The sequence below is a fragment of the Glandiceps talaboti genome, chromosome 7 (assembly GCF_964340395.1).
Source record: "Glandiceps talaboti chromosome 7, keGlaTala1.1, whole genome shotgun sequence".
Classification (NCBI taxonomy): domain Eukaryota; kingdom Metazoa; phylum Hemichordata; class Enteropneusta; family Spengelidae; genus Glandiceps; species Glandiceps talaboti.
The window spans coordinates 3,335,810-3,355,690 of record NC_135555.1 but is presented as its reverse complement, the minus strand read 5'-3'; the positions used below and the strand labels follow the sequence as shown (position 1 = coordinate 3,355,690).

The 19,881-nt window shown below is 34.9% G+C and overlaps 2 protein-coding genes and 1 pseudogene across 3 annotated transcripts; 2 read left to right on the top strand and 1 right to left on the bottom strand.

The window, feature by feature from the left end:
* Positions 1-729: 729 nt before the first annotated feature.
* LOC144437398 (tripartite motif-containing protein 2-like) lies at positions 730-3,772 on the top strand (annotated as a pseudogene).
* A 1,003-nt stretch (positions 3,773-4,775) lies between these two features.
* On the bottom strand, positions 4,776-14,175 carry LOC144437770 (uncharacterized protein C20orf96-like). 2 transcript variants are annotated; one of them, XM_078126790.1, is made up of 10 exons: positions 14,098-14,175; positions 13,678-13,886; positions 11,728-12,040; positions 10,955-11,009; positions 10,361-10,405; positions 8,422-8,521; positions 7,810-7,967; positions 6,881-7,048; positions 5,775-5,917; positions 4,776-5,252 (listed from the first exon to the last, which is right to left on the bottom strand). In XM_078126790.1, the coding sequence occupies exons 2-10, from the start codon at positions 13,877-13,879 to the stop codon at positions 5,192-5,194; spliced, it is 1,245 nt and encodes a 414-aa protein (XP_077982916.1). In that variant the 5' UTR covers positions 13,880-13,886; positions 14,098-14,175; the 3' UTR covers positions 4,776-5,191. The 2 variants fall into 2 exon arrangements, with proteins under 2 accessions (XP_077982916.1, XP_077982917.1); XM_078126791.1 differs by having other exon boundaries at positions 4,780-5,252; positions 11,728-11,884.
* A 264-nt stretch (positions 14,176-14,439) lies between these two features.
* LOC144437795 (uncharacterized) lies at positions 14,440-19,445 on the top strand. Its single transcript, XM_078126819.1, has 3 exons — positions 14,440-14,683; positions 17,205-17,700; positions 18,154-19,445. The coding sequence occupies exons 1-3, from the start codon at positions 14,611-14,613 to the stop codon at positions 18,461-18,463; spliced, it is 879 nt and encodes a 292-aa protein (XP_077982945.1). The 5' UTR covers positions 14,440-14,610; the 3' UTR covers positions 18,464-19,445.
* Positions 19,446-19,881: the final 436 nt, after the last annotated feature.

Sequence of the window (19,881 nt, the reverse complement as noted above, 5' to 3'; positions counted from 1 at the left end):
TTTTTACAGAGATATGAAATTTCCATGTCTCTGCCTTGATATTTTATTTGGGATGAATTAATGTATGATAAGTACATCCTGGAAACGCCCTTGACATCTCAGTAGTCTGAAATCTATGTGAAACAAACACTCCAAAGATTAAGAGAAATTAAAGACTTAAACCCAACAACATAATATTGATTTTATGGTCACATGATCCTGGAGTACAAGCAAAATAGATTGGCTGAAATATTAACTAAACTCGAAAGTCAATTCCTACTTGTGTTTTCAAACAAAGTTTCACAGATATGATTACTATTTAATCAAAATTTTACTTTAAATTGTAATCATATCTCAAAAATTTGTTTGAAAATACAAAGCTGAAATTGAGTTTAGTTCGTAACTTTGCTCAGGCAGTCGAAGTGATTTAATTTAGGTATGGTGTATTTTCCCTTTGTTTTTGGAACCGTTCTGAAAGTTACCATGGATGGAGGGAAAGGTGAAGAATCTTTCTTTCTGTTTGCTATGGATTAAAAAAATGCTCAGCCCAGCAAACTGTTTGGTGGTCTGAATTCAAACATCGTTTTGTGCAACTAAACTATTTATGTCACCCACCCTCTGATAGATCACTGAATGAAAAGGCCATATACATGTAGAATCACACACTGCATTCGCAATCGGAACGATTCGTAGAATCTAGTCACGTGATGCGCGACCCTTGCTTCATGTTGACACAACATTGGTAGAACCATGGCTTCCAAAGAGTCACAGTTTCTTGAACAAATCAGTCAGAATTTCCTCCTCTGTACAATTTGTTCAGAACGATACAAGAATGCTAAATGTCTACCGTGTCTACACAACTTTTGTGAATCTTGTCTGGAGAAAATCGTGAAGGGAAGTGACAGTATTACCTGCCCGACATGTCGGCGTACTTATCGACTTCCGGGTGGCAGTTTGTCAGGTATTGCTAACAACTTCTTTGTCGATCACTTAGTTGAAATGTTCAAAAAACGAGACGAAACATCCGGAGAATCGGACAAGTGTGCGGGATGCAGAAAGGGGGCGTGTACAGCATACTGTATCGAATGTGGTGTTGAACTTTGCAGTAATTGTTCAGCAGCTCACAGAAATTTGCCAACAACGCGAACACATCGCGTTGTTACCCTGGATGAGTACAACGCTGTAAAAGTCGAAGACCCTGTCTCAGTCCAACCGCCATTGTACTGTAGTCATCATCCAGAATATCAGGTCGAATTCTACTGCGATACGTGTAATGGAACAATCTGTCTGAAATGTACAGCATTAGATCACCCTAGACCTGACCATAAATACAGATGTGTGAAAGATGCAGCCAGCGACTACAGTAAAGATTTGACGGGTGTAATTGACAAAGTGAAAGTAAAAGAAATCGAAGCTAAAGACAGCAAACTGAAAGTGAAAGAAGTGCTGGAAGCATTGGAAAAATGTTTCAAGACAGAGGAAAAGAAAGTGAACGAACACGTCGAAAAGACCATTGCGGAAATCACTTGCCTGATACGTGAAAATGGTGTTCAACTACTGGCAGAGTTGAAAGATGAATATGATACCAGGAGGATGAACCTAAACGCTGAACTGAAAGAACTAGAAGGTGCTGAAAATGACCTGTCGAATGTCAGTGACTATGCTGAGAAGTTAATACAGTATGGAAATGCTGCACAGTTGATGTCGGCAAAGAAAGGCATATCGACTCAAGTAGATGAGTTATTGAAAGTGGAAACAACTGCTGCTCCATCAGAGAACGACTACATGGAATTCATACCTTGCAGTGATTTCTGTACAGATAAGAAGATTGGAGATGTTCTTACAGCAAACGAAATGTATAAATTAACAGATATTCCTCAGTTTGGCAGAGTTAATGAGGATATCACTGTTACTTTAACAAATGAATCAAGTGGCAGGAAAACGGTTCTAAGAGGAGTGGACGTTGTGGCAGTGATGAAGACACCTGATAACAGCACTCAGAAAGTAGAAATAAATGATAATAAAGATGGAACACTGACTGTGAAAACTTGTGGAGCAATAGAGGGAGAACATGAACTATCAGTATCAATATGTAAGAAACCAGTACAGGGATCACCAGTTAGAGTTAAAGTTATTCCAAAGAAAGGGTTGGTGTCTAAGTTTGGAGTGCAAGGGTCAGGGATAGGGCAGCTGAGAAACCCATATGGTGTAACACTAACTCAAAACAGAAATGTTTTAGTTTGTGATTATTCCAACTACAGATTACAATCTTTCAGTCAAGGTGGAAATCACCAGAGTGTGTTTCAGGTTACAAATATTGGAAATAGATTTAATCCACTAGATGCAGCTGTTTCAGCAGATGGTAATGTCTTTATTACTGATAATACATACATACAAACAGGTTCTTGTATGTGATGAGAATGGTAAATTAATCAGATGTTTTGGAAAAGGAAAATTCCAGAGTACATATGGGATTGACATAAACCCTGTCAATGGCAGAGTTTATGTTGCAGATCATTCTGCAAATTGTATTCTCATCTTCAACCAAGATGGAAGTCATATAAAATCTTTTGGTTGTCATGGCAACAAGGATGGGCAGGTAACGTCTCCATGGTTTCTCTGCATTGATGACACTGGCAATGTCTACGTGTCTGATCTTGGTAACCACCGAATTCAAGTATTCAATGGTGATGGTCTCTTCCTGTATTCCTTTGGTGCCATGGGAAGTGGTGATGGTCAGCTGAGTTCTCCATACGGAGTATGTGTGGATAAGCATGGCTTTGTATATGTTGCAGATCAAGGCAATAACAGAGTTGTTAAGTTTGAATCTGGTGGTAAATATGTAGGCCGTGTTGATAGTGATGGAGATGGGCTGAGCCGTCCATATGGAGTTTGTGTAACAGATGATGAACCATTTGGTAAAGTCATAGTAGTAGATGGAGGAAATAGCTGCGTTAAAGTGTTCATCCAGTGAAGATGTCATCTTTGCAAGAAATATGTGAATAACTATCAAGAAACTCCCTTGCAGACGGAAAACCAAAATACTACATGTCCAATGATATCTGACAATTTAACCATTCTCATCAACATACAATTTCATATTGTATAACAGCATAGACAATGTAAATCTATTGTCTATAACAATAATAATAATAATATAATATATGATTTATTTCCCAATATTTAAACATACAATATACAAGGAAATAATACAATTACATGATAACGGGAAAGAGGTGACACCGCATGTTGGAAGTGTGGAGACATGCATTGCTTCATCATTTGATAAGAGCAGTTTTATGCACTCTTGACATAATAACTCACATTCAAAAAAACGAATTTCAAGTTTCCCCGACATTTCATGTAGATGTACATATTCACAGTACCAGTAAAAGCCAAGAAACTTCCTATGTTTGACAAATTGGTTTATATTTAGTTGAAGAAATTCTTTAATGTGAAAATTTTAGTTATATCTTGTTCATATATCTTTTTATTGCTTCAATTGAAACTTCAATTTTGTGAAAGTGATAAATGAATTTTTGGGACATAGTCCAGAGGTTATATGTGGAACTGAATCTCAGGATCTCTCTACATGTGAGAAGATATTCAAAACCATGGATAGTAGATGGAGAGCAAAGTTCTTGAAAATATTAAAAGTGAGAGTATAAAATGATGTATAAAAACGTATCCATGATCATATAATTTGCTTCTTTTTGTACGGATTCATGTTATTCTCTGAATCATACAAATTCTTGTAATTGTGAACCAATGAAACATTGTGCAACTCTTCTCTTTGGGACAAATTTTTTTAAATATATTTTGTGTTTAAACAAATGAGCTTTGAATTATACTGTTCAAAACTGTTACATTTGTGGAAGTACAATTTTTATATGACAATTTATTTGCCTGCCAATTAAAGGGAACTGGTATACTTATCTGTACTTGAGGTACACAATGAATAGATTATAACATATAGCAGTAGATTGTAGAAATATTTTGTTGTGTATATTTTGTTCAAATTTGCATCACTTCACAACAGACTTTGGAACACAAGATTATTGGATAATAAAATGTAGTAAGCCATCATTTACATTATGCTCCAGGTTTGTGATTTTATTAAGCAGATAGTAGGTATAGAATCTACCAGATTTCACTTATATTTTCAATGGGGTTTCCCCTCTAATCATGGTAGTACCAGGTATGGAAATCTATGTAAGTGTTCAAAGATTTACAAGATCCCCCCCCCCCCCCATCTGTTACCAGGGTGACTAAACCATAGTGAAAAATACCTCTATAAATCATCATCACTGCCGGAGAAACTGATTAGAACTTTTGGCTTTGGACATTTGTCTTCATAGCAATTTAGCTGTCACTATTTTCACACTTTCCTCCGTCTGATATTATGTTGTAGATTACAACCCCCCCCCCCCCCCCGAAATGGACTCATATGAGTTAATATACACAGCTGTCTGAAGAGAGCTAACCTCTGACAAATACTATGACCATATATACATCACAACTGAAGTATAAATTGACAACTTGCAATCACAAATTTTCAGGTGATAAATACCTTTTTTTTCCACTTTATTTTACATCTCAAAGTTAGAAAATTGCTGTCCACATCATACACAAATAATACTATACAAAATGCATGTGTTTATGTGTGTGTGTGTGTGTGTGTGTGTGTGTGTGTGTGTGTGTGTGTGTGTGTGTGTGTGTGTATCCGGTATATACAAATTGTATACAGTACTTCATAAGTATGTCACAGTATATACAAAAGTGAATAGTTTTTGCTAAAAATATTTGTGATGATGCACATCAGTAGCATTAATGAGACTATCATAAAACCACTATTCTACATACTATTATTAAACATATCTTTATGTACAGTATAGTGGTACTAGTTATTAAATTTTATACAAAATACTTTATAAAATACTAATATGTATTCGTAAAAATCACTCTCATTCAAAGTTTGGCCCAAAATTTGCTGTTTTTTCACTAACACACCAAGAGGACCATATATAGACATGTACAAATGTATCTACACGGTCTGTGAAAAGGAGTATGGACGGTTTATCTTGTCGCTATTATACACAGCCAAGATATCATGAAGTTAGACGGATTCTGATAAATTAAAGTTTCTATTTGTTTGACTATTATGATAAATACATGTGTTGTATTTCAAATAAAATCTTGTCAACAGCACAACTTATATAGGCAACCATTCTTGAGTTGGAATATCTAAAATAACATCCATGTCTGGAGTACATCTGAAAATACAGAAACAAAGTAGATCTCAGTAAGAAAATCTTATTCACAAGTTTTGTGTTTGGACTGAAAGCAAATATTTGTGTACAATTTCAAATAAGAACTGTAAACAGTCATTTAATAGATATTCATTTTAATTTAGTATCATTTCACACTGATTTAGCAAATGAATTTGATCTGAACAATTAACGCTGACAGAAGACATGGATACAATTGTGACTTTTTCAGGATTTAACAGAATCTAGTCTTAACTAGATTGTTTGAGGCACTACCTCTTAGCTCTTAGCTTTTTCAGCCCCTGTATATCCAGTAAATACTAATAATTACAATGTCAAAAGTGAATCAGGTTCCTTTGAAATTTAATTTTCAGTCTGACTTCACCCAAATAGCTTGATTACAGGCTTGCCTACAATATCCACAATGATATAAGCTGTTGTGTTGCATCTGTCATATTTCCATGATTTGATATAAGGTGCTGCCTTACTAAGCAACAAGCCTTTCTCTAAAGATATGGATGTACTTACTTAGGTTCTTGAGGATAGAGATGTGGATAGACCTGTTTTCGTAAATCAGTCTTGGGATCTCTTAATAATGCTTTCACTTCCTCTTCCAAAGTTTTGTTGTATTCTTCAAGTTCTACTATTTTTCTCTGATGTTCCTCAATTTCCTGAAAGAAAGAATTTAAGATTCTGATTTCAAGACATGTCATACATAATATTGGTTGTAGTAATCTATCTTGTTGTAATAATCTATCTTGATGTCTGACTTTCATCGTGTGTACATCTTTCATCTGCTGCTATTATACATTGACTGTATTTCTCATTAATGTAAGACTTTTGGATCTGATGTATGAATTAGAATAGAGTATGTTTACTATTGACACTGGACTACAAGACGGAAGCAGCGATTTGCATTTATCCTGGAAATCATGAGACTGTACTCTTTTGATTGAGTTTTTTATGGCAAACATGATAGTAAGATTTTCTGTGATTTACATGCTTTATTATGTCAGTCGTATTGTAAAAAAAACAGAAGGGGGGGGGGGGCATATCTTGTCTACATGTCATATCATGACAAAGGGAATCCCGGACCCTTACTATATCTTTGAGAACTCTGTAGATAACTTATAATCATGTATACAATGTTTTAGTGTATTCCACAATGCCTTGAACAAACTGTACATGTTATTGGCATAATATCACTATCAGTATATCTGACTGAACACAGATTGATATCACTCCCAGCTATCAGAAGTTTAAACACATAAACTGTCAACCCATATGTCAAATTACATTTTCCTATGGGTACTCTGGTTTTCTCATGCTTTAACAGTAGGGCAGTGTTCAATAGCCAACCATTCAACAAATTTCTGAATTTATTTTGACCAATAAAGATCATTTAAAAAGTGAAAGAAAGACAGACAGACAGTATGGCATCAATGCAGTTAGCTTGCCAAAGTAATCACAGTTGTAGAAAGCATAAATTATTGGTGACCACATCTATGGTGTCCTGGAATCTGTCATTTTATACTGAGCCTTACTTGTCAACATCTTAATAATATGAAACATGCCTGTCAGCTATGGCTGCATTACTAGTAATTGGAATGTGCTCCATAATTCACAGCACCCACCTTTTCCATAACCATATTCTGCAATGCCATGTCTTTGAGAGTATCATGCATAGCACCTATGGCTTTTTCTGTAATATCAGATTTGATCTGGTGTTCCATATCTTGATCAGCTTTGTCAAATTTCTCTTTTTCAATTTTTATGATGCTTTCAAGCTCATTTAGTTCATCCTGAAATGAAAGAAGGAAATGACAAGATGGTATGTATTTATTGTAAAGTTGACATGTTTCATGATCTTATTCTAGTCATAGTTAATCTATTACCATACCCAGTATCATTTCCAATGCAATTCAATAGAGAGCACATGCAACTAACCCAGGCAACAATTTTTTCTCATCACGCCCCGGCACACTTTGCCAAATATGGGAAGTGGCACATTTATCGATATCAAAGGACCATTTGCTTAGTGATTTCACTATTTTACATTTTTGTAAATAAAATAATATTTCACAGTCAATATATGTGATTGTGGGATTCAAATGATATTTCCATGCCACTACATATGATAAAATCTTTATGGCCCGGATATGGGTTTGCGGACCTCGGTAGTATGGCTTACAGGCATTCCTATAGTCAGGCCCTTCCAATGTACAGCCTCAGTTCGCAACACCCATACTCGGACTGTAAAGATTATTATCACTCAAGTCACGTACACATGAAAGAACTTGAACTTGTGCAAATCATTTACCTTCAATGAATGATTAATAATTACTGACATGAATTTGTCAGTTCTCTCCTTTGAGATCATGATTCTATCATAAACTGCAATTTTTCATTGACACACACATATTGGCCCTGTCACCACACATCCTTCCAAAAAAATGAAAGCAAAGAACTCTGCATCTTACCACAGAACAGCAGAATATAATATTAGATACTACTAATGTGTACAGAGCTAAAAATCAACTAAAAAGATTAAATGTTTACATACTTCATGCTCAACAGACAGTCTTTCAATTTGTTTCTGTAATTCATTGATCTTCATAGCTTTGACAGGATACTCTTTATCTTTGTAACTTCGCAGTACTTTCAGCTGTTTCCTTTGTTTCTGTAGAATGTCATCTAGTTTCTCAACCTCAGTTCGCAGACCTACAATGCCAAAAAATTACCATTTGACAGGTCATTAATAATGCACATAATTCTTTTGTTTAAGGTCAGATGTCATGCACAGATACACACAGATACACACAGAGACACAGAGTCACACACACACACACACACACACACACACAGATACACAAGCAGCAGTTGTGACGCAGGCAGGCAGACAGATGCAGACACAGACACAGACACAGACACAGACACAGACACAGACACACACACACATATGCATACAAAAAAAAACCAAGCCACAGTTGTGAGTTACAAACTTTTTGATCTGCCAATGACAACATACTCCTTTATGACAGTACACATACATTTGATAGCCTTACAACAGATTACATACCAATTCTACATGCACCAGTGACCTTATTTTTCTTTACATGTACACAATTTTTATGTTATACCATTAGTGAAAATAATGCACACAAGATCAACTCACCAAGGAGATTGGAATCAACTTTCTCCTCTGCTTCTTCCAAAGCTTTCTTAGCTGAACTTCTTTCCTTGTCAAATTTAAGGTTGAGGTTCTGTACAGCACCCTGTGGAATATGATCAATTTGATTGCAATAAATATTTGGACTTACAGAAAGAGAGTTTCATTGCATAATTTTTTGACATGCAAAGTGAAGTGCAACTGTATCATTGTGTTTGGTCACACTATACTGGTAGTAGTATATAGTAATATGGTGGTACAGAAAGGGTTCAACTCCATTCAATGGGACATTCAAACTGCATGCTCACAGGTGTCAAACTATTTTTTCTTCTTCAATTTTATAATTGCATTTTCGGCAAACTTGAAGGATGTAATGTATGTAAGAAAGGGTGTAAGGGTAAAAAGTCATTTTTGTAAGTAGACTACTGATATTCAAATGGTCATTATTGGGGGGGGGGGGGTGATAATGCATACAGCAGTTTCTGATATGTAAAATAATGTACATATACGTCCATGCTTGCCACTGCAAATCAACTTACAAGATTACGGCATCCAAGCTATGGTTATTATCAAAATAAAGAAAATATATAATTTTTACAACTTGTGATGTAACTATTGTGTCACTGTAATGCAATAAAATTATGAATATATTTTTGATCAAAGTTAAGCTCATTTAGGTGAAACATTTTAGTGTCAAAATAAACTGATATCAAAGTAAAGCAATAACATTAGTAAGAGTTATTGGTGCTTTTATCTATATTAAAGAGTCAAGTGTACACATTGTATATAGGCTAGTTTGAACTTTGACCTACAAACCCAGCTCAGATGCGCTTTGATTTTCTTATCACTATATAGTCAGATCAATGACCTTGAGTTTTATAAATGTAGCACCCTGTGTGACTATAAGGATACATGTATGTGTGTGAATCTAATACATGTACATGTCTCTTGACTCAACCTTGTACACAGAGAAATAAAATATGAGATAAAGTACCATTATTTCAGTTATTTCATTGTTGTCCCACAGATTATTAAGACTGGGGAGGGGAAGATGTATACTGCAAACCTCGTCAATAAATTTTATACCATGTTGTGAAACATGTTCTCAAAAGAAATCCTCATTTAGTCATATCATACATTGACGACTTCAGTGCTTTGGGATTGTATCATCTATTTCAAGCATTTCATACTATGGTATTTGTTTAGGGGATGGACTGGTAAATAAAAAATTCTACTATTGTAATTTTGAAAACATGGTCACCATATAAGGAATTCCTTCCAAAATCGTATTCTATCTATATACCAAACAGAAAACGTTACCAGATATAAACCCTGTGATAGAGAATGGTTGTCCACTATTGTTCTAAAGTGAAGAATACAAATTACCGTAGCATTATAAACTCAAATTTCAAAAAAAGGAATCATATTATAGAATTTGTATTGGATTTGGAGTTAGGTAAAGAATTTACAATGTCTCTGGATTTCTTTGTAATACAGTATATTAGGTAACATAATCAGAATGAATATTGACAGCGCAAACCATAAATTTGTGACTTGTGACCTCTGAACCAGCCGATCGGGATAATTTTGAAGGTTGGGGTGATCTTTGACCACAGTCAATCAGGATGACCATTGCAAGTTCTTCAAAGACCACCTCTGTCACCCCTAATCCACATCCAAATCTTGAAAGAGCTTCACATATCACCTGTAACCCCTGACCTCATCACTTATCACCTGTAACCCCTACCTCGTCACTTATCACCTGTAACCCCAGACATCAGTCAACTAGGAATCTGAGGATGAACTTTGAAAGTACTTCCACTATCATCATTGTGACCCCAGACATGATAGCTTACAGTATCACATTTTATCACTGTACTATTTCTACATTAACAGACAAGCGTTTACCTTAATATATTGTAAGTAACTAGTATGCTATACATACCCTAAATCTTTCATATTTCTTCAACAGATCTTTAACTTCTTTATGCTGAAATGAAAGTCAACATATTAAATATTACCATCAAGAAAACATATGATATTGAATGAGTTCTATGGATAATATGCAAATTGAGTTATATCTTTGATATTACATTTCATTTGGTTCTCATCAATTGAAAAGGAGTAAATGGGTAAAAAGTTGAGATAACATTGATATTTCAGTAGCAACACTTTTTCCAATGACATCATGATCTATAATTGGTGCATATACAAAAACAGACCTAAATGTAGCATGGATTATACTCCTGATAGTGTGCACATGCAAGTTTTGGATCCTTTTTCTCTCAGCATTCTGAATTTTCTGATGATTAGATAGATACAATAACGATATCCTTGAAATTACAGGGGAAAAAAATCAAGAATAAATTGTGGGTAGTGATCAGCTACTGTTCAAACTATTACCAGCTTTTGATCAAATGCCACAGAATGTACATATAATAGTCTGTATAGGTTTGGTTCAAGCATTATATAATATAATGATAAACTTGGACATGAACCAAACTAGATTGAAACGATTCAAGCAATAAACAAAACTTACTGTTCCCTTTTCATCTGTTTCTATTATGCCCTTCAGTTCAATGTTGTCATTTATTCTGTCAAGGTCAGGGTCAAGGACAAATACAATCAAATTGCTACATGATTTCACCATTTTGTTCACAACTTTAAAACAAACTATATGTACAAATTGTGTCTTTCTTCTAAACTCAGCCAATATATTCATCCAAGCCTATTCCAAACATGATGTAACTGGGACAAAACATAACACATTTCTTTTGGCTGTCCAAAAAAACTGTAGTGCAGTAATAGAAATAATGTGATCACATGGAAGGAGGCAAACTAACAACTGACAAAACTATGTCTGAAGCATGTTGCTATGGAAACCTGCCAATGCCTTATCAGCATCAAGGGTGAAAGTTTGAAGTTAACATACTGCTGCTATGTACCCAAGGTAACATAATGGCAACAATACAATTTTATCAAATTTTGATCATCTGGTTGATTCTACCTTATTAAGATATAATTTTCAGTCCCGAGTGAGTGTCTTGACACTTCCATGTGTATCAAACCAACATTTTCACAAATACAGTCCCCAAAACGCAACTAATTTCTAAAATATAGTGACAGATTTCTTTCCTGTACATTCATAATACCATATTACAGTTCTAGTCAAACCTGTTCAATACTATTTACTATATTTCTATTCTGATCCACCAAGTTGTATTAACTGAAAAAGACAAATGGGATTTTTTAAAATTCAACTTTGGAGTGAGAATTAATATAAGTATATTGAAATAAAATAAGTAAGGATACAGTTGTTCCTGTCTTATTCTGTAACTTTCTACAGATTTCTTCCTGGCTTTCATTTGGATTTGTAAAACAGCCATCTCCTTCTGTCTTTGTCTCTCATACTCATCATCATAGTTGACAACTTTCTTGTTCCATGGATGACGACAACTAGAGGAACAGGCTGCACCAAGATGTGAAACTATTAAGTGTCCTGGCTCATACTTAGTTGGTGTTGATTTTGTGCCGGTTACAGCAGTGGTTGTGATTGCAGCAGCAGCAGCAGTTGTTGCAGTTGGGGTAGGTGAGGATGAGGGTAGCTGGAAGGTTACTGTGTGAGCTAAGCAAGGATAGGTGCACAAAGCAAATCAAAATTTCTAAGCATGCTGAAGCTCATAAAATATTAGCTAACTCATGATAGCTAGTAACTTTAGATGTGATTTGATTAAAATGTTAGAATAAAAAAACAAACAATTACAAATGTTAGATGACGTACACTGCAAAAATGTTAATTGTTTGTAAATTCCACAGCTTTTCTGAATGTTAAATTCTGAGCATCCAATTCAAAATTTTGCAGATTCTGATAGTGACTCTGATTTTGAGATTTACTTTTATCCAACAAGTTTGCAGTATATTCCTAGTATATCGTGACTTGTGTTTTGAATAGCTATGTACACTGTACATTTTGTTGTAAAGTTATCAAATGAGCAAAACATGAAACAACCTGTGGTATGCTGTTGAATAATTATTCTGTTGAGTTACTTTTGAGAAGGGAACTGCCTGGTACAAAGTACAAGAACAGTTTAGTTTTACTTCAGCAGTAGTTATTCCTGAAAAATGTTCATGTCTTGATCATAAAAATCTCTCAATCAATTTCATTTAGAACTAAAAAAAGGTGATGCGTTTTGCTCCCATCCACTAATACAGGAAGTGAGAAGTTACAGCAAGCAACTTAGGAAAAGAAAACAGGGTTTGCAAATAGATTCACTCAGGAAGCAAGCAGTGCGTCACATTGCTGTGTGTAATGTGTGCTGAACATGATGTTTGCAGTCTGTGTCAGAAATACATGTACAACAAATATTAATAGTAAGTTCACAAGGGAACTTGAGGTCTTGTACCTTTACCCTTTTCTGGAAGGATCCTTTCATCTTGATAAAGGTTGCATAAACAACAAAATTTATATATATGATAAAACAATAATAACCAATCTAAAAACTAGCATGCAGGCATTATCTACAGAGTAGGTGAAAAATGGAAAACATATGTTTTACCTAACACTGTCTGTTAGCAAACAGCAGATCTGACATGTTTGTATAGTTAATATCATCTAAATGAAGAACTAATCCCTTTGTTTGACTCAAGCCTTCAAATAGTATATGTGTTCAGAAACACAGAAATGATGCTGATTTCTACACTTCAGTATCCTATCCTGAAACTAACAAAGACCCTTCCTCATATGGTGAACTTATAATTGTCTAGCAATTTTTTATAATGGAAAGAAACAACAGCAAGAAATATATTTTCCCTTCTTAACAAATGAATGGGTGCATTCACAAACTGCATGTGTATGAACATTTAATAGATGGTCAGTGTATTCATTGTATATAATAGCTATGGTTACTTAGAATTGATATATATATACATTACATGTACTTAGTTTTTAGTGTGAATGGTCCAATGTGCAGCATGAGTTCCCAAGTAGCACACATGTACCCATTTACTTTTTTTAAAAATTATATGAAATAGTTAATATAATTAATATAACAATATATATATAATAAACAATAATCACAACAATAATAATAATAATCTAGCGTTGTTGTTTTTAATATGCACATTCTTGAAATGGATTATTTTCGTTATATTTTGCTGATGTTTTACACTTTAGCCTGGGAAAACTCCGAAAAGCATAAAAATTACTAATAAAAAAGTATCAGAAATACGGGAATCCCCAAAATATATTTATTATACACCTACCCGAGCCTGTTCGACTGGCTGTAGCTGGCTGTTTACTTCTCTGCTTTTGTAGAAGTTGTTGTACACCTGTTCTCGACCACTGGTCATATTCAGTGGGTTTTATTTCGATATTTACCCTTCCTTCTAGCGATTTCAGAAGTTCGTCATCTTCAAACTGCGTCCGTTCTATTCGGCCCGTGGCCCTTCTTCCCCATCCCGACATTCTGTTGCTGTACACAAGTAAACGTGTTAATTAAATTACATTGCAACTGCAAGTTTGAAATAAAACTTGGACTATGTCTATGATTCACCTAACGTCGCTCACTCGAGCCGGTGGGATACCCTTTAAATTGTGTTGATGGGGGTTCATCATGTATTTGCTCATGACCTACTCTAATCGTTACATTAATCAGATTGAGAAACCTGTTGACAGTTACTTACATTTTCACGAGTTGAAAATTTGTTATACAACACTCTCATCACTTCACAACCTCCGCCATATTGAATGTTGCTATGTTTGGGACCTCCCAAGTATTTGCAAAAGTTTCATACGGCTGGTATTTTCATTTATGTGGTTTTTTGGGACATTTTGTCACCAGTAGTACTATTTTCTCATTGCATATAACAAAACATTTAATTCTATTACTTGTTTCCCCATTAAAATGTTTGTAATTCATCTTTCCGGGTTTGTACATCAATGTTACATTTTCAGTAAAAAGTTAAAGGGTCCATAGTAATGCGCATGCGCAATAGAGTAGAATACACCATTTTGTAATCAGAGAATCTCACGTGTGTGAAGGGTGTTTGACTCAACATAGCAATAGTTGCAATAATTCGACGTTTTACGTCATGAATTAACACGTGTTGGTCGATCGCCGTGTGTTTCAGCCTACAGGAATATACACGTGTCCGAAACCAACTGTTTTGATCTAGCAAAACATCAGATTGTCTGCCATGGCAAGGGTTACATTCCGTGGACTGCTTGCGAGGTTGTCTACATCGAACGTGCAGTTCTTCACAGTTTCAGGTAACATTATAATATTACCATGCATGCGTATGTTTACTTGTACAAGTATATGTGACTCGGAGTCAGACTAATATATTTTTTAATGTATGTTCATCTTACAATTGAATGCTCCAAAATATCAACTGGTATGTAATGTTAGTAAACACGTGCCCCAAACTGCGATTTGTTTGTCATAATGTGAGACTGCCAATATTAATTTATTATGTAACGGGTTAACGTTACCCGTCGGAATGTTACGAGTGTGAAGCTACCATCATATTCATATTCATATTCATATTCACTTTCAAAAGTTGACCTCTAGCTCAATGTGAATATGATGATAGCTTCACACGTTCATCATCAGATTCGAAGTCTTCCGAACGGGTACGAACAAGCGTTCGGCAAATCACATAAATCCTTCATTGGCAGGTTGAAATCATGTGATTGTAGTTACTTTTCACTTGATTTGCGTGGATTTGCATGCTTTCTTCTTATTTTTGCCAGAGTATCCAATTTGCACCATGAATTATTGTTGTCATGGACCATAATTTTTACAATCGATTGCGTTGACCCTCCCCGATCAAGGGAACTACATACATTGTGATAATTGTGGTCTTGACAACACTATTTTGTGTAAATTTCACCAGTGTAAGTGTTAAGTAGGGTTTCAAAGATAGCGACACTGCGGGAAATCAAAACACACCCAGCCAAGCCGTATTTTATTACATTACTCACACAGGTTTTTTGTACATTCAAATATTGATATTTCATTTTCAAAGATATGGGAAAGGCATACTAAACATCCAAATTAGTTTTTTATATGACAACAATAATTCATCGTGCAAATTGGATACTCTGGCAAATCCACGCAAATCAAGTGAAAAGTAACTACAATCACATGATTTCAACCTGCCAATGAAGGATTTATGTGATTTGCCGCGGCCCGAACGCTTGTTCGTACCCATTCGGAAGACTTCGAATCTGATGATGAACGTGTGAAGCTATCATCATATTCACATTGAGCTAGAGGTCAACTTTTGAAAGTGAATATGAATATGAATATGATGGTAGCTTCACACTCGTCGGAATGTTTTATATATGACAATGGTTTTGTCTAGCAGGCCATTGATAATTAACACTAGAGTATACGCTGTTGCAATCCCGGGTGTTAAGTTGATACATGTTCCTTGCAAATTAGTAATGCTAATAATAGGTCGAATTCTAAACACCCAGCCAGATTAAATATTGAACGCGGGATATTGAATCGTGAACTTTACTCACACTGACAGATACTGCGCAATCGCACAAATTGTCAGTTGACATAAACCAAGTGAGATGAACCCCAGGAGCTGGATTCCAGCAATATCAATAACACCACTTTACTTTGATCGACATTTAATTATGAAAAGATGTGTGATATCTGTATTGCATAATCTAATTCTTGCAGTCTTGGCCCAAAATATTTAAAGGCCTGTTTGTATCATTTATAGTGCAATTGATATATTTCACAAGTAGAATAGTTAACAATGTTGAAGACGAATTACATAATGAATTTTCATAAAGTATTAAATAATTTTCAATTATTTAAGAGATAAATTAAGCATATGATGGCACCTCATTATATCTGATCAATGTGATCAGAATAGTGTGAAGAATTACTGGTATAGTCTCAGTGAAAGATTGGCAAATAGTTACTCTCCTTAATTGTTTAATTATTGGAATGAACCATTTCAACAAATCAAATCATATTAGGGGTATGTAGTGTGTTTTCTTAATCAATTTAAGAATATTGTAGCAGAAATAATTTGTTAGCAAGACTGCATTTAATGAACAGTCCCAATTTTATGCTTAGTATAGCCTATTTATTGTAGTGTCTATATACATCATTAGCTGGTCATACCTCTAGCTCTCGTATTCTCATGCTGGTCATGATTACATTGTCAGACCTGATTGAAAATTCTCACCCAATAGCCTGGTTGATCACAGTGTACTGTCCCTTCAAGCATAAGAACTAGTCAAAATACCATTATTCAAATGAATCAGTCTGCAAATATACATGCATTATCATTTAGTGTATGCAAAACATTAAGTGGACATATGGTAATTTACATGTTATTTACATATGATAATGTAAATTTAAGTCTACTGGTGCTTGATAACAACTTTTTTGAACGTGGCTACCTGAAATGTTTGAACATTTTCTCAATACAAGCAGAGAATGCAAGGGCTAAAGATGATCTCAACAGTGCAGTAAACAGGCTATAGGGTTAGGGAGGTACAACCAGCTAATGATGTTTCTCAACAGTGCAGTAAGCAGACTATAGGGCTAGGAGGTACTACCAGTTAATGATGTATCTCAACAGTGCAGTAAACAGGCTATAGGGTTAGGGAGGTACAACCAGCTAACGATCTCAACATTGCAGTAAACAGACCTAGATGTTTAGTAAATATTCTAACAGAATATGCAATGATGGACTGCATAGTTTTTTTTTAATGAAATACACAGTACTGATGTGTTTATTGTTTTCTTTCAACTTTGCAGGTCAGAGCACAAGACACATAGCATGTATCACTTTCTACACAAGAATAGAGTCAGCCCAAAACCAAAACTGTAGTCAGAGAATCAAAAGACATGATATGTCACTAGGAGAGCAATTTAACTGTAGAAAAATACTCCAACCTCATATACAGCAACTCAGTTGGATACAGAACACTAGGTATTTTAGCACACAGTCTGAATCAAAACATAATGATCATGACGAAGAAGAAATTCGTCAAGGAAAGACAAACACTAAAACCAAAATGGATGTAAAGTCAAATACCTTTGATAAAGTGAATGCCAAGTCAGAGGATAAGGTTGCCAGTAAAAAAGCAGAGACTCAACCAGTCTATGATATTGATAGTGAAGACATAAATAAATTGAGTCTATGGCAAAGATATAAAATCCTACTAAAGCAGTACGCCAAGGTTATGATACCTGTACATGTCTTCACATCATCTATATGGTATGGAACATTCTATTACACTGTAGCTCACAGGTGAGTGTCTTTATGTAACCCTAATCCTGTCATAACCATGGTCTTTTACATGCATTTGACCTGAAGAGGGTTACAAATATTAGTTATTCCTTGTATCAATTTGCATGCATATTGATGTTTGCATTGAAGTGCAGTATCCAAAACATTATGTATTTGTATGCAAATGAACACATGTACACAAATTTACATTTATTAATATTGCTGGGTTATAATTTTATGAAATTTTGAGAGAAAAAACAGCTTGATAATAAGAGAATGCAGTGACATTTAACATGCCAGCGTGGCTTACTTGTACTTGATTTTGTTGCATTTTTACCCACTTTGCTTAAAATACTTCCGGGATTTTAGGGGCTTTGAAATTAGAAATTATGTATGCTAAAAATTTGGAAAGTTATTGTATAATTAATATTTTATTATGAGATGTGTACTAAATTGTATAATTTGTTTTTACAGTGGTATTGATGTGGTACCATTTCTTCAGAGATTCCTCACCAAAATTGGATTAGGAGAATCTATCCTCCACTCCATCAACACTCCCACAGCCAGCTCTTTGTTAATTGCCTATGCCATGTACAAAATAGCGACCCCTGCCAGGTACACAGTCACACTGGGTGGCACTACATTCATGGTGCGATATCTTCGGAATAAAGGCCACATAGATCCTGCACCACCGAAGGACCAAACGTTGAGAGAGGCCATGAAAGAATCAATGACAGAAATGAAGGATAACTATGAGAAAACAAAACAGAATGTTAAAAAGTGAGAAGAGTGTGTTTTATGAGTGGATTACTAGACAATAATGAAGAAAAGACTGGGTGGAATTATCAATCAGTTGAGTTTTTACAAGTACCATATACATAAATTAGCAGTTGTACATAACAGCTATGTATATACTTTTGGTATGTCCAAATATAAAACTGGAAATAAAATATAAATTTCATTTCCTGATCAGTATGTGCATGCTGACTGTTGTGAATGAAAAATTACCCTTATTTATTGGCAACCCCTTTGAGTATTGGATTCAATGATTTTACATGCATCAGGTTCTGGAACAAGTCAACAGTTGTACAGGGCCAACACATCCTTTCAAAAGAAAATAATAAACCATAGTTACCACTGAACTATAGTATGTGTTTGTAACTATGAATTCTATGTCGTCTGTATAGTATAGTGAGCGGCATGTACCCTGATCTTTGAGACAGGCGATTACTGTGATAAACATCCCTATACACTTTCTAAACACTGTGCATTCCACTCCCACCCCTTATTTATGGAAATATAGGACAGTTTGCCAATATTCTAGTTTACACTAAATTACAATGGAGTGTTAATGCAATAAATATATGATTTACATATAATTAGTGTTGATGCCAGAGGGTACTCTCTGAATTGAATTGTTGATATAAGGAGCTGAAAATACCTCCTCACGTATCAGGATTGTCCTTGATTGGGACTATCTGAATTGAATTGTTCAAATGAAGAGCTGACAATACCTCCTCTCCTATCTGATCAGTATTGTCCTTTCATAGAGGGTACATTAATTCAGAATTGAATTGTTTACGTTTACATGAGGAGCTAACAAAACCTCTGCTATCTAAAAACAATCTGCATTGTCAATGTTTTTGAAGTTTTACCAAAGACTGGAATAGAAAAAAAATGACTGGAAGAGAGAAACATAATGCTTCTACTGTGTGTTTTTAATTATTTTGCATGGGACTAGAATTTTGTAATTTTATGGGAAAGACTAAAAGTGATATTTTTTGTACATTGCAATCTGAAGTGTTGAATAAACAAACTCTGCAGTATTTGGTGCAACTAAAGTGAAATGTCTTATTAATTTGATTATTCTGAATCCTGAATGATAGTTTGTGAAAATGATAGAATCAAAACAATCCTGAATTTAGTACAATATTTTATTCTTGCCATCATTTATATGACTTAATCACCCCCAGTTTTCGTTAACTTCATTTGACCTTTTTTTGAGTTTTAGACCTAATTTACATACTACTCATGGGATCACTATATCATGAATAATTCTTTATCTACACATCCCCAAGAAGATTCCCACCAAATTGCAGACGAATTTGCCCAGTAGTTTTGGAGTTTAAGTTGTTTCACCTACAATTACATTTTTTTACCCAAAACACACATCACTGATGCTATCATTTTGCTTTGCTAAGA

Excerpts from the sequence above, each read along its gene's own strand:
- LOC144437795 (XM_078126819.1), top strand. The coding sequence starts at position 14,611 with ATGGCAAGGGTTACATTCCGTGGACTGCTTGCGAGGTTGTCTACATCG. Across the intron at positions 14,684-17,204 it reads GCAGTTCTTCACAGTTTCAG|GTCAGAGCACAAGACACATA; the intron begins GTAACATTATAA and ends TCAACTTTGCAG. Across the intron at positions 17,701-18,153 it reads TATTACACTGTAGCTCACAG|TGGTATTGATGTGGTACCAT; the intron begins GTGAGTGTCTTT and ends TTGTTTTTACAG.
- LOC144437770 (XM_078126790.1), bottom strand. The coding sequence starts at position 13,879 with ATGTCGGGATGGGGAAGAAGGGCCACGGGCCGAATAGAACGGACGCAG. Across the intron at positions 8,522-10,360 it reads AGAAATATGAAAGATTTAGG|GGTGCTGTACAGAACCTCAA; the intron begins GTATGTATAGCA and ends CATATTCCACAG. Across the intron at positions 7,968-8,421 it reads AGTTGATTCCAATCTCCTTG|GTCTGCGAACTGAGGTTGAG; the intron begins GTGAGTTGATCT and ends TTGGCATTGTAG.